Raw genomic sequence first — 15520 nt, 5'->3', positions numbered from 1 at the left:
AAATAAATCCTCGCCAGAGGTGACATTCAAGATCCCCCATCAGGTAAGATCAGGGGAATTTATCTAAAGGTGGTGCCAACAAATACAATAAAAATAAAATAAAAATAAATGTGAAAGTGAAAGGAGGAGATGTGAAGAGGGGATCTAAAAATTCGCAAATCAATACGATCCAGGAATTTTTTTTTTTTTTATGATCCTAGGAAATCACAGATCAAGCATGAAAAGGTTGGGAGGGATACCAACGCTTAAGATTGGTTAATAAAAGCGTTGATATCCCAATCCACGTTGAGTCCATGAGGAACATAACATTTCATGAGGTGTATCCAAAAAGTTTCTAATTTGGAAACACCCCTCACATTTGGTTCCCCCCTCCAGTGTGGAATGAATTTGTCTATGATTTGAAACTTCGTTCCAGATGGGTTTTGATTGTGGTGATGTAAATAGTGTTTGGGGACACTATGATTTGTGCGTCCTTTTATTATAGCTGTGATGTGTTCGTTCACTCGTATGGAGAAATTGCGTATAGTGCGACCTATGTATTGTTTGCCACAGGGACAGGTGATGAGATATACGATGAACTTCGTAGTACATGTGACAAAATGCTTTATTCTATATTCCCTCCCAGTTGAGGATGACGTAAAAGTTTCGATTTTGCGGGACTTGCAGACATTGAGTTTGCATACCGTACATTTCCTACAGGGGTAGAAGCCTTTTAGATCATGAAAAAAGGATGGAGTCTTTGGAGGGTCTACTACACCTGGTGCGATCTGTCCTCCTATCGATCGTGCACCTTTATAAATCACTCCAGCTTGGTCGGGGAGTAGTGGACCTAGTATTCGATTGTTTTTTAATACTTTCCAATGCCTCGAGATAATACTCTTTATCTGTTTATGTTGGATAGAATAGTTGGTAAGAAAGACCCATCTGTGTCTATTATCAGAAGGTCTTTTAGGATGTTCTACTAGCAGTGATAAGCGATCAATGTGGGCCACTTTTTGGATTTCCTGGTCGATTTGTCCTTCATCGTATCCCTTTTCTTTGAATCTGGATTTAATAGTCTCCGCTTGCCTATAATAATCCGACAAGAGGGAACAGTTACGTCTGATTCTCATCAGTTGGCTCCGAGGGACCGATTTCAGCCAGGCTGTGTGGTGGCAGCCGTCGATCGGGATGTAGCCGTTACGGTCGGTGACCTTAAAGAAGGTTTTCGTTTCCAATTGACCGTTGACAGCTGTAATCTCCAGGTCCAAGAAATGTAAGTGCTGGCTTCATATAATAGATGGATGCCCACTTCGTTCTCATTAAGGATCGACATGAAATGGTACAGTGATTCAAATGGGAGGAGGATGTCGTCGGTGCCCTAAACCCACCTCAGTTGGCTCTGTGGGCCAGGTACATCGACGACATCCTCCTCCTATGGAGAGGCACCATGGAATCGGTCCCTCTGAGCCAACTGATGAGAATCAGACGTAACTGTTCCCTCTTGTCGGATTATTATAGGCAAGCGGAGACTATTAAATCCAGATTCAAAGAAAAGGGATATGATGAAGGACAAATCGACCAGGAAATCCAAAAAGTGGCCCACATTGATCGCTTATCACTGCTAGTAGAACATCCTAAAAGACCTTCTGATAATAGACACAGATGGGTCTTTCTTACCAACTATTCCATCCAACATAAACAGATAAAGAGTATTATCTCGAGGCATTGGAAAGTATTAAAAAACGATCGAATACTAGGTCCACTACTCCCCGACCAAGCTGGAGTGATTTATAAAGGTGCACGATCGATAGGAGGACAGATCGCACCAGGTGTAGTAGACCCTCCAAAGACTCCATCCTTTTTTCATGATCTAAAAGGCTTCTACCCCTGTAGGAAATGTACGGTATGCAAACTCAATGTCTGCAAGTCCCGCAAAATCGAAACTTTTACGTCATCCTCAACTGGGAGGGAATATAGAATGAAACATTTTGTCACATGTACTACGAAGTTCATCGTATATCTCATCACCTGTCCCTGTGGCAAACAATACATAGGTCGCACTATACGCAATTTCTCCATACGAGTGAACGAACACATCACAGCTATAATAAAAGGACGCACAAATCATAGTGTCCCCAAACACTATTTACATCACCACAATCAAAACCCATCTGGAACGAAGTTTCAAATCATAGACAAATTCATTCCACACTGGAGGGGGGAACCAAATGTGAGGGGTGTTTCCAAATTAGAAACTTTTTGGATACACCTCATGAAATGTTATGTTCCTCATGGACTCAACGTGGATTGGGATATCAACGCTTTTATTAACCAGTCTTAAGCGTTGGTATCCCTCCCAACCTTTTCATGCTTGATCTGTGATTTCCTAGGATCATAAAAAAAAAAAAATTTCCTGGATCGTATTGATTTGCGAATTTTTAGATCCCCCTCTTCACATCTCCTCCTTTCACTTTCACATTTATTTTTATTTTATTTTTATTGTATTTGTTGGCACCACCTTTAGATAAATTCCCCTGATCTTACCTGATGGGGGATCTTGAATGTCACCTCTGGCGAGGATTTATTTTAACACAGTGGAGTCAGATACCTTTCTGGACTACTTCCCCAATATTATCCTCTTTTTCATATTTTCAGTCACTGAGCCCTACATGTAATAAATCTCTGCAATTTCTCCATTATACTTAATCTTTTCTCGTACAATATTAAAACTTTCATAATGTTTTTCTTAAACTATTAATCCACTTTGGGAAGAGATGTGAATTTACATATCTTGTCCCATTCGTCTTAAGGGTTATATTGATTCTTACCCTTAATCTAATTTTTTCCATGAATGGTTTACATATGCATATGTTTATGAATATAACTTTATTTAGGCGGTGTACTATGGCCTATTCCATAAATGCAATCATACACAGGTCCTGTATCATGGTTTATTTTTATTTTTTATGTTTACATATTTTATATACATCTTATTTTACCTCATTTTTAACCACCAACGTCTGGTATGCTCTTTTCACTAACATATCGGAATGCTGAATTAATGCCTATCCATATGTGCTCTTTATATGAGTAAAGTTTGTACAGATCATTGTGACAATATGTACTCTATATGGATTTGTAACAGGATAAGGTTTAAAGATTTCCATGATGCGGATCAAGTCACACACATTTGGATGTAAAAGGACATCACCACCCCGGACCGCCGCAATATTTGCGTTCCAGGTCTCGGACTGGCAAACCCCCACTTCCTATCTCCCATGATACGCAGGCTATGAGCAGCTCGCCGTCACTCCTTACAGGGCGGATCACATGATCGGCATGTGACTGCGGAGACGAATGGGAATGACACAATGTTGACTGGAGAATAGAAGTGAGGCTTGGTTCCTGACCAGCTCCAAGGGTATATGATTGGCTATAGAAATACCACATGACTGCTCGTCATCTGTGACGCCGCCAGACCCGGAAGTCATTCAGTGCAACAGCGCGAATCAGCTGTTCCACTTAATTTTAGATCAGAATATATAAAGCGCAGTGGATGGGGGGCTTATTCATACCCCAGCAGAAGTCTTTGAAGACGAAACGCATCGGGTTTCTGTGATTACACCCCTACCATCACTTACTGCGCTATTTTATATAATTTTTTATACTTTTTTGCATCGCTTTGTCATTTTGAGCCGAGTTTTTACTGCCCTTTTTTGTACATTTTTTGAAAATTATTCTCCAATAAAACGCTACAACGTTTTCTAAAAAGGATTTACACTATGTGGAGTTCTTCTTTTTTCCCCTGTTTACTTGTCCATGTGATGGGCCATTGAGGAAATGATCACCTGATGACCGAAGCAGAACCTTGGGGGCTCTCGATCCCGATTGGGCACACCATCCGATGACATCTGATGAAACTCCGCATAAAACTGCAACACCAGATTGCCGCACTATACCGCTCGACGGTACAAGCCTGTTTGACTCACCGCCAAGGGCCTGTGAGTCTACCTTGTCTGGTAAGGGAATCCTTTTGCTTTTTTTCTCTGTGTTAAGACCATCTGAATGAGTGAAGAATCCATCCATATTTAAGGAACCCTTTAAACAGCTTCTACACAGTCTACATAATGACCGCTTGTTTCTAGACTGTCGTGGGGTTAACTATGAACACTCCATCCTCTCAATGATGGACTTTCAGTATTTCACATATACTCACCCTCTTATGGACTTTCATGTTCACTTTCTGGCTTTGCCTTGATGAACACTATTTTTGCTCAGTTATACACATAGCATATTGTGATTTTCCGTACACTTATATTATTGCACTTGATTTTGTAATATGCTACCCTACCTGTAAAAATCATACTTAATTGATATATAGGTTATGATATAGCATTCACTATTTTTACAAGCTTTTGCACACCTAAGTATTCTTTGTTGTTTGATATCTTTGATATTTTATTTTATTTTATTTTATTTATCCTTTTTTGCTATACCCCTTTTTTGGTGCTCTGCAAAGAAATTACCACCAATACACACCTCAGGACTTGAAATCTCTCTATAGTTATTACTGCTATTTGATTAATAGTATGTGCTTTGCTATTTGGTAGCGCCACACTTTATTATTATCTTTACATTTACAACAGTCAGATTGTTGTGTTGGCTGCTTCATTATATTTTTTTCAGGAGTTGGAGCAATTTTTTTTACACCTTAATCTGAATTATATGTGATGGATCAGAACACAATAGTCTAAGTTGGTGAAGTAAAATTAGAAAAATATATACATAAAACTATTTTTCAGAAATAAAAAAATGATAATTGGCGTGTGCGTATATATTCACCCCCTTTGTTATGAAGCCCATAAAAAGCTCTGTTGCAACCAATTACCATCAGAAGTCATATAACTGGTGAAATGATGTCCACCTGTGTGCAATCTAAGTGTTACATGATCTGTCATTACATATACACACCTTTTTGAAAGGCCCCAGAGGCTGCAACACCTAAGCAAGAGGCACCACTAACCAAACACTGCCATGAAGACCAAGGAACTGTCCAAACAAGTAAGGCACAATTTTGTTGAGAAGTACAAGTCAGGGTTAGGTTATAAAAAAATATCCAAATCTTTGATGATCCCTAGGAGCACCATCAAATCTATCATAACCAAATGGAAAGAACATGGCACAACAGCAAACCTGCCAAGAGATGACCACACACCAAACTTGAAGAAGCTGGAGCAGTTTTGCAAGAAGAAATGGGCAAGAATCCCATTGGTAAGCCATACGAGTCGGGGCCACTGTAGGACTGCTGAAAGTTTCTCTGGGTCCATCGAAAAACCAGCAGTGGAAATGACATAACCCAGGAATTTAACCTGTTCACGATGGAATTCGCACTCCTCCCATTTACAATAGAGATTGCTCTTTTTTAATTTCTGAAGCACACGACAGACATCTGTGTGGTGGCTCTCCAAGGACTTGGAAAATATGAGGATATTGTCGAGATAAACCACCATACATAACTGCAACTAATCTCGGAGGACATCGTTAATAAATTCCTTGAAAACTGCCGGAGCGTTACAAAGGCCAAAAGGCATTACAATGTACTCATAATGGCCTGTTCTGATATTAAACATAGTTTTCCACTCGTTAATCCACCTCTTTAATCCTCACGAGATTGTATGCCCCTCTCAAATTAAGCTTTGTAAAAACCATTGCTCCCTTGAGGCGGCCAAATAACTCCGTAATCAACGGAATTGGATAGGCATTCTTAATCGTGAAACGATTGAGACCCCTATAATCAATACAAGGTCTCAGTTCACCACTGTTCTTCTTCACAAAGAAGAAACCTGCACCAGCAGGAGACGAGGATTTGCGGATGAAACCTCGACAAAGTGTGTCTGCAACATACTCTTCCGTGGCCTTATCCTCCAAGACCGACAAGGGGTAAACCCGACCACGAGAGGATATGGCACCAGGTTGAAGTTTAATTGCACAATCATACGACTGGAGTGGAGGCAAACTACCGGCTTTACCTTTGTCAAAGACATCGCTAAAATCGCGGTACTCCTCCGGCAGGGAGGAGAGTGAAGAGGTGCACAGGACCTCGGCTACCTTCTGGAAGCATGTCTTACTGCATTGTGGTGACCAGGAGAGAACCTCAGCACGGAGCCAATCAAAAGAGGGGCTGTGCCTCCTGTAACCAAGGATAAGCAATAACCAGCGGAAACTTAGGTGAGGAAATAACTTGGAATTGAATTATCTTATGGTGAAGAGCCCCTACAGCCATGTAAAACGGAACAGTCTCATTAGTCACATGGGCAGGCTGTAGGAGGTCTTCCATCAAAACCCTCAATGGCAAGTGGAGTGTCACGCAGCTGCAGCGGAATCGAGTGCTTCGATACAAAGGCAGAATCAATGAACAGGCCTGCAGCCCCAGAGTCGATTAGAGCCTGTATCTCGATGGACAACTCCAAGACCGACAAGGGGTAAACCCGACCATGAGAGGATATGGCACCAGGTTGAAGTTTAATTGCACAATCATACGACTGGAGTGGAGGCAAACTACCGGCTTTACCTTTGTCAAAGACATCGCTAAAATCGCGGTACTCCTCCGGCAGGGAGGAGAGTGAAGAGGTGCACAGGACCTCGGCTACCTTCTGGAAGCATGTCTTACTGCATTGTGGCGACCAGGAGAGAACCTCAGCACGGAGCCAATCAAAAGAGGGGTTGTGCCTCCTGTAACCAAGGATAAGCAATAACCAGTGGAAACTTAGGTGAGGAAATAACTTGGAATTGAATTATCTTATGGTGAAGAGCCCCTACAGCCATGTAAAACGGAACAGTCTCATTAGTCACATGGGCAGGCTGTAGGAGGTCTTCCATCAAAAGCCTCAATGGCAAGTGTAGTGTCACGCAGCTGCAGCGGAATCGAGTGCTTCGATACAAAGGCAGAAGCAATGAACAGGCCTGCAGCCCCAGAGTCGATTAGAGCCTGTATCTCGATGGACAACTCAGCCTAAGAAAGGGTAACCGAAACCAGGGGATTATCCTTCTGGATAACTGGGGACGAAACAACACCACCTAAGGTCTGTCCATGACAGGACCTCAAGGTTCCGGCGTTCCCTGGACGGGTAGGACAAGACTTCAGAAAGTCACCTGCCTGGCCACAATAAAGGCACAATCTCTCCCTCCCCCTAAGGCTTATCTCATCCGCAGGGAGACACGTGAAGCCCAAGTGCATGGTTCATCTTCACAGACCGAGTCGGTACCAGGAGGCGTGGGAGGTGAGGGAGGCAAGGGTGGGACTGCAATGTTCGGAGACAAATGTACACGAGGCTTCTGTAAGCGCTCCTTAAAAGGGAATCTTTCTCTGAGTCTGGAGTCAATGAGGATGGCAAACGTGATCAACCTCTCCAGCTCAGTGGGTATATCTAGGGCTGCCATATCATCCTTGATGGAATCCGAGAGACCATGAGAAAAAGCAGCCACGAGGGCCTCATTGTTCCAAGCAACCTCTGCTGCCAGAGTACGGAATTCAATGGCGTAATCGACAACAGTTCTCATACTCTGATGGACATGAGGCACTTGGCAGCATAAGCGGAGCATGCAGGAACGTCAAATACCCTTTTTAAAAAAGTCACAAACTCAAGGTAACTCAAGACAACAGGTTTTTGCGCCTCCCATAGAGGGTTTGCCCAGGCCAAGGCTCTTAGAAAGCAAAGTTATCGCGAAACCTACTTTGCTTCTGTCCGTAGGAAATGCCTGGGGCAGCATCTCAAAGTATATCTCAACCTGGTTGAGAAACCTGCCTGCATTGGACTGGATCGCTCCCAAATCGATGGGGAAGCGGAGCGGAACCAGACATACCTCTTATTGAGGTAATACTCGAGGCGGGTGCCTGCACAGAGACTGGAGCAGCAGCAGGGACGGCCTGCAACACAGGTTGTACTGGAGCAGCCACAGTGGGAGATTCCTGCAACTCAGGAGTATTTGATAAGGAAGGGCTGAGCCCAGCCCTGACGCTAATACAGTGTGTACAGTTTCTACCACACTTCTGGTGGTGTACACAGTATAAAATACGGTGCAGCCGTATCTCTCACTCTCTCATACTGGTCACTGGAAGTTTAACATGGCACCTCATGGCAAAGAACTCTCTGAGGATCTGTAAAAAGAATTGTTGCTCTACATAAAGATGGCCTAGGCTATAAGAAGATTGCCAAGACCTTGAAACTGAGCCGCAGCATGGTGGCCAGGACCATACAGCGGTTTAACAGGACAGGTTCCACTCAGAACAGGCCTCGCCATGATCGACCAAAGGAGTTGAGTGCACATGCTCAGCATCATATCCAGAGGTTGTCTTTGGGAAATAGACGTATGAGTGCTGCCAGCTTTGCTGCAGAGGTTGAAGGGGTGGGGGTCAGCCTGTCAGTACTCAGACCATACACCACACACTGCATCAAATTGGTCTGCATGGCTGTCGTCCCAGAAGGAAGCCTCTTCTAAAGATGATGCACAAGAAAGCCCGCAAATAGTTTGCTGAAGACAAGCAGACTAAGGACATGGATTATTGGAACCATGTGATGTGATCTGATGAGACCAAGATAAGCTTGTTTGGTTTAAATGGTGTCAAGCGTGTGTGGCGGCAACCAGGTGAGGAGTACAAAGACAAGTGTTTCTTGCCTACAGTCAAGCATGGTGGTGGAAGTGTCATTGTCTAGGGCTGCATGAGTGCAGCCCGCACTGGGGAGCTACAGTTCATTGAGGGAACCATGAATGCCAACCTGTATTGTGACATACTGAAGCAGAGCATGATCCCCTCCCTTCGGGGGCTGGGCCGTATGGGGCAGTATTCCAACATGTAAACAACCCCAAACACACCTCCATGACGACCACTGCCTTGCTAAAGAAGCTGAGGGTAAAGGTGTAACATTCACCAGCTCTGTGATGTCATCATGGAGGAGTGGAAGAGGACTTGAGTGGCAACCTGCAAAGCGCTGGTGAACTCCATGCCCAAGAGGGTTAAGGCAGTGCTGGAAAATAATGGTGTCCAAGAAAGGGATCATTACTGGCTGGCAACCCTTCTTGACCCACGTTACAAGGGTAAGGTTGCAGAACTCATCCTGCCTTCGCAGAGGGAGGAGAGGATGAAACGTCTTCAGGAGGCCTTGAAGAAAGGTTTGTGCAATGCATTTCCAGACCTTGGCAGGTTACAATCTCCTGGTGCTGAACAACGTGTTGCTGAGGCTCCGTTCAGTCAGAGGAATTTTTCAGTCCTCAGTGCCAAGGTCTGATCGGTTCAAGCAACAATTGCCGGTGTCTGCATTACATGGTGCAGGAATATCTAGGGGCAAGAGCAGGCTTGGAGACCTTTCCAACAGAGCACCCAATGGGTTACTGGGTCTTGAGGATGGACCACTGACCAGAACTTGCTCAATTTGCAATTGAGCTACTGGCCTGTCCTGCATCCAGCGTTCTTTCTGAACACACATTCAGTGCTGCTGGAGGCTTTTTAATGGATCATAGAGTGTGCCTGTCCACAGACTCCGTTGATAGGCTCACATTCATAAAAATTAATCAGTCTTGGATCAGCAGCTATCAAGCACGTAATGCTAATGTAACTGATTGAATTTTCTATGGATGTGGGATCCCTTGAAGACTGCCTATGCTGAGTGACTATCCTATTCCTCCTCAATCTTGATGATGCTAGCTTCCAACAATATTTCTGGTTTAGGGTACCACCACCACCACCACACAAGGCCCAATTTTTCAGCCCCTGTTTAACAGGGGCATGTAATTACAACTTTTGATATAATATTTCAATGCAGGGCCCATTCCTGTGACCAACAAGAGTATCTGTGAGGGGTTACAGTATTGTGGCACTACCGCCTAAGGCCCAATTTTTCTGCCCCTGTTTAACAGGGACATGTAATTACAATTCTTGATATAATATTTCATAGCAGGGCCCGTTCCTGCGCTCAACAAGCGTAACTGTGAGAGCTTACAGTGTTGCGGCACCGCCAAAGGCCCAATTTTTCTGCCCTGTTTAACAGAGGCATGTAATTACAATTTTTAGCATAATATTTCAACGCAGGGCCTGTTCCTGCGCCCAACAAGAGTATCTGTGAGGGGTTACAGTGTTGTGGCACCACCCAAGGCCCAATTTTTCTGCCCCTGTTTAACAGGGACATGTAATTACAATCAATTCTTGATATAATATTTCATAGCAGGGCCTGTTCCTGCGCCCAACAAGCGTAACTGTGAGGGCTTACAGTGTTGTGGCACCACCACCATCAAAGGCCCAATTTTTCTGCCCTTGTTTAACAGGGACACGTATTTCCAAATCTTGATATAATAGTTCACGGCAGGGCCCCTTCCTGCGCCCAACAAGATTAACTGTGAGGGCTTTCAGTGTTCTGGTACCACCACCACCAAAGGCCCAATTTTTCTGCCCCTGTTTAACAGGGGCATGTAATTACAATTTTTGATATAGTATTCCATAGCAGGGCCTGTTCCTGCGCTCACCAAGAGTAACTGTGAGGGCTTACAGTGTTCTGGTACCACCAACACCTAAGGCCCAATTTTCTGCAGAGTATATAGGGCAGGCCGTATAGTATATACACTGCTGTTCAGAGTATTGGGGGCCTGGGGGACCCCCATGCCATTTTTTTTTTAATTTGGGTACGGGGTTCCCCTTAATATCCATACCAGACCCAAAGGACCCGGTAATGGACTGGAGGGGGAACCCATGCCATTTTTTTCAATGACTTTCTTCTATATTATTGGGTGATAGGAATTATTTGCTGTGTTTCCTTGCTTTTACGCTCAACTTGGTGTGACAGAGGGGCTGAGGCCCTTTAGGGGGTTGAGGCAAAGTACAAAGGACCCATCTTAACCAGCGGCTCCTTCATAGTATCTCTACAAGTGTTTTTAACTGATAGAATGCTTTTCGAAATTTTTTTGTGAATAGTCAATATTTACTGTAGAACAGAACTGCTAATGTTTGGCTTTGTTAACAACATTATATGACATTAACAAACTGTTCTAATGTTAAAACTTGCTTTATAGGTTTACCTGGTCATCATTAAGAGTTGATCGCAACATTATGACATTCTTGTCTGGACAATACACTGAGCCTTTTGACATTGAATTTCGTGAACTCTATGCAATATCAGAGGAAGTGAATCTATACAAAGAGCTTTCCTTACCTGATGTGCGACCTAGTCCCATGGTGGGTACCAGGCCACGTTCATCTACTGTGGCTCGTAAGCTTATCAATCCCAAATATTCATTGGTGGTGGGAAGGAGTCTTGCTCCAGGTGAAATGTTAAGATTTGGCACTCCAAGTCCACCAACTACTGGAGATAAGGGAGAAACTGAAGGAGATAAAAGACTGGAAAAATACCTACAGGACCTGATTAATATTGAGCAAGAATTACCAGAAATTGTAAATTTAAGCAGCCTTCCAAAAGTGGCTGCTAGAAAAAATAAAGAAACAGGAAAAGATACTGAAGAGAGTCAAAAAAATAAATCTCCCAAGAAATCAAGTTTTAGCTTTTACAAACGGAAATCTAGTGCTCAAGAGAAGGATGTGGAAGGAGGCTTTGTTATGGTGAACAAGCCAACACAGACTTCAAATCAAAAAAACAGCTTTAGCAGCCATCAAGATCTGAGAGCTTCAGGTAAGATATAGCTTTCATACAATATACAATTATTTTTAACAGTTATCATGAAACTAAATGAATACTCATAATGGAAAGAAGAAAATTATTCCAGTGAAGATTTTATTTATATGAATGTTTTTCTAAAAAAAAAAGAAGATTTATTAGTGACGCACTGTTTGCTGAAGTGCAAAAAGGGTACATTTTCTGAATGCTGAATGCCTAAAGTAAAATCCAAGCCTTTAACACCAATGCAGTGAAATGTGGGGATAATGACAACATACTAAACGTACTAATGACAACATACTGAATTAAATTGAATTGAAGGCTTTAATAGCAGCCCATGTGGCACTCCATGGCGAAACAAATGAATGAAGCAATGGGCTTTGATGACACGCCTTTGGGGACTACATGATCCTTAAAGCAGCTTTGACTTCAAATACATAGGCAAAAATGGTTATCCAAAAGAGCAATTGCATAGAATACATAAGTAACAGTCAACTTTTACAATATGCAGGTGACAAATGCACAAACCAGACAATATGTGGGCAACAAATGGGCAATTGTGATTATATTGGGGTGACAAATGGGCAGGTGTAACTATATGGGGGCAACAAATTGGCAATTGTGACAATATTGGGAAAGAAGAGGCAATTGATACAATATACAAGCAACTTTGACAATATGCGGACAATAAACGGGCAATTGTGACACTATGGGTTCTCCAAACTACAGCCCTCTAGCTGTTGCGGAACTACACGTCCCATGAGGCATTGTAAAACTCTGACATTCACAGACATGATTAGGTATGATGGGAATTGTAGTTCCTGAACAACTGGAGGGCCATAGTTTGGAGACCCCTTGGCTAAAGGCAAACAGACTATGCACTACAGCTGCACCTCTGCAAATGCAGTTGCTTTAGAGCTTAGAAAATGAGGTAAAGCATCACTTTGTAAAGAATACCCAATCACATGCAAGGAGAAAAAAAAAAGCACATGATTGGATGTTGGAAATCGACAGAGCTTATACTCATTTACTAAGGTCTGGAGCAACTGCACATGCAGAGGTACAATTGCACTTGAAAAGTGAACAGTCTGTCTTTAATAAATCAACCCCTACATGACCAAAAATTACTAATTCAAAATCCTATTCCTGCAAAAAAAAAAAAAAACCTCCCTTTGTTATTTACTTTCAGGTCATTACAGAGGACAAGGGGGTAATCTTTAAATCTGGAGAAAAACGGAAAATTGTATTAAATACTTACCCGTAATTTTCCTTTCCTGACGCCAAACCATGGCAGCATACTAGTGATAGTGCTCCGCCTCTTGAACACTCCCTCAGGACCAGTGAATAGCATAGTTAGCCGCCACCCCATTCTTTGTACCGGAACGCACATGGGTGAGCTCATATGCTGCCATGGTTTGGCGTCAGGAAAGGAAAATTACGGTAAGTATTTGATACAATTTTCCATTTTCCAGACGCCAACATGGCAGCATTCTAGTGATAAATAACTAGCTGATAGGGTGGAATCTATTTGTCAAACCAATCTTCTAATTAGGATGAGACAGAGGACTGAATAGTCCTTCCTACAAAGTCCCCTGATGACAAGGCCCCCGCATCTATTCCATCAAGTTTGAGTAGGAATGTTGGAGCGACCATGATACCCCTGTACAGATGGGCACCATAAATTCTCTTGAATGTGTTGCCTATGAGGCTTTAACCGCTCTGTTAGAGTGCTCCACCGCCACTGACGGAGGCTCCTGACCTATAGTCTTATATACACAACTCAAGCCTGCTAGGATCCAGGCAGTAACCTCTTTCCCTTGATAAGTCCCAGCTGGAATGACAAAAGGTTTATTTAGATGACCTGAAAGGGACAATTGTGGAGAGATACCCCTTTAAAGTTCTGAAAATGAACAGTACGTGTGACTTTCCTGTGTGATGTTCTGGAAAGTTAGGCAATGTCCAGTTGTCTGTTAAATAGCAGTCTGTTGCTACGTTTGATGCAGGATGATCTACAAGATCCAACTCTACTCTTTCTGGAAAGAAAGGAATATATATATATATATATTTTTTTTACTTTGAAGCTCCAAGAGCTTGAATCTCTGATAACCTTCTGCTTAAAGTTCTTGCACTTGGTACTGCCTTGTAAATGATGACCTGAACGGAACACTGCTCTGTTGGAGCAAACGGTTAAACTGATATGAGATCCAGCAACTGCAAGAGATCTTTCTTCCTTGGTGACCGACTCTTCACGACTGTCCTCAAAAGTTGTGCAAACTTAAGGATTCTTGGCCCATTCAAATGTGTTATTGCCAATATAGCCCACACTCGTGAGCTATGTGAGGATAGGCTAAGGCCTGGAGGAAGTATAGAACAGCTGACACTGGCAGGGCAGTAGGATCAATGTCTTGCCATACCAAGAAAACTTGTTCCAGAATTAGACCTAGATGTTGTAAGTAGAATGCCTTCTCGCACACAACAAAGTAGAGTGCTCTGGGAAGCTTGTACTTGTTCAAAAGAAACCGCTGGGAGGTAAACTGCTTCCGAAATGTTGCTGGTGATTTTCCGCACCAGGTGTTAAGGGTTTCACCTCTCTCAATAGCATATTGCTGCGAGTTTCATCCTGGGGCTGAATATAGTTGACTGTTGTCATGTTGCTAAACTGCAAGGAGATTGGTCCTCCTTGACTATGTGTAGTAAGGCCAAAGTGCTAAAAGTCTTTTTGAACCCCCAGCGCGTTCAATGATACCCTCCTTGGCTGGGAATCTCCGCTTGCCTTGACCGAAAGTTCTTCGCAGTGCATGTTCCCAGCTGTCTTGCAGACATGATTCGTAGCCATTCTCCAGTCTAACGGTCCTAACGGACCAAGACTTCCTTAAGGTCTTTCCATCACCGCGGACCGCTACTCATACTGAGTAATACCTATTAACTGTGTTCTATCCTGTTTCCTCCCTTGCACTAAGAATTCTAGTTGACATTTGTGCAGGTGCCCATACACCCCAGGAATCAACTATATGCATGATGACGTTGTGCCCAGATGACTGAGGCACTGAGAAGCCATCAAACAAATGGAAATATTCGTCCTCAGAATTCTGTTCCTGACTGTCACCACTTCCTCTGATGGAAATAAAACAGAGGAAATAGCAGAGCACCCCCGGGTACACCAACCATTGGGATGGAGAAAGTTGGCTTTGCTTTCCCTCTAAGGTGTGAGGATAGGATAGGCATCCTGACGATCCAACAACAGCCTCCAGCCATGTGGTTATACTGTTTAATGGACTCCATCTTAAAGATCTCGAAGAGGGCCCAAAAGGGTCTGACCTCTTCCGATCTGCAACTGGACACTAACCAACATCCCCTGCGAACTCCAAACAGGATTGAATAGAAAACCTGCAATCCCTCTTGAGTCTGAGGTGTCTGTAAGCATTGTAGCAGCCCACCTGCTGTTGCGGTGGACTTGGCAGCTCTGTGGGAGAGAAATGGTCTGGAGGAGGAGCAGTGAGGAATCTCCCGAAGTGACCATGAGTGTCTGATACCTTCATCCAAGGCTCTGTACAGCATGCTGTCCAGAAACCCGCAAAGCGTGCCTTCTAGGTCTTACCTTAAGACTCTGGGTATGCACTTGTGTGACTGGCTCACTGATTTTCCCAGAAGTCTGCACTGAAATAGTCAGATTTTTTGGCATCCACTGCTACAAAAATATAATTTTTTGCACGATACTCCCAATAGGAAATCATGTCTAAAGGGATGAAGACCCTGCCACTGTCCTCAGAGTCCTGCAGGTGCAGCAGCTGGTTGATAATTATTAAACCATTCCCATTAGACTCACCCAGTACATGGGCTGGATATTGCTGGTCTGCCGGCAATTGCAGCTGCTACAG

At 43.4% G+C, this 15520-nt stretch overlaps 1 protein-coding gene across 1 annotated transcript in view; it reads left to right on the top strand.

Annotated features, from left to right (window-relative positions):
- FAM83F (family with sequence similarity 83 member F) overlaps nucleotides 1–15520 on the top strand; it is a 426779-nt gene that overhangs the window by 366036 nt on the left and 45223 nt on the right. Inside the window, exon 4 of the mRNA XM_073592655.1 lies at nucleotides 11044–11657. Within this exon, the coding sequence (XP_073448756.1) occupies nucleotides 11044–11657 (614 nt within the window). The remainder of the gene's footprint in view (nucleotides 1–11043; nucleotides 11658–15520) is intronic.

This window comes from Aquarana catesbeiana, linkage group LG07, assembly GCF_042186555.1.
Source record: "Aquarana catesbeiana isolate 2022-GZ linkage group LG07, ASM4218655v1, whole genome shotgun sequence".
NCBI lineage: Eukaryota > Metazoa > Chordata > Amphibia > Anura > Ranidae > Aquarana > Aquarana catesbeiana.
The sequence above is the reverse complement of the archived record's forward strand: the minus strand, read 5'-3'. Positions and strand labels throughout refer to the sequence as shown.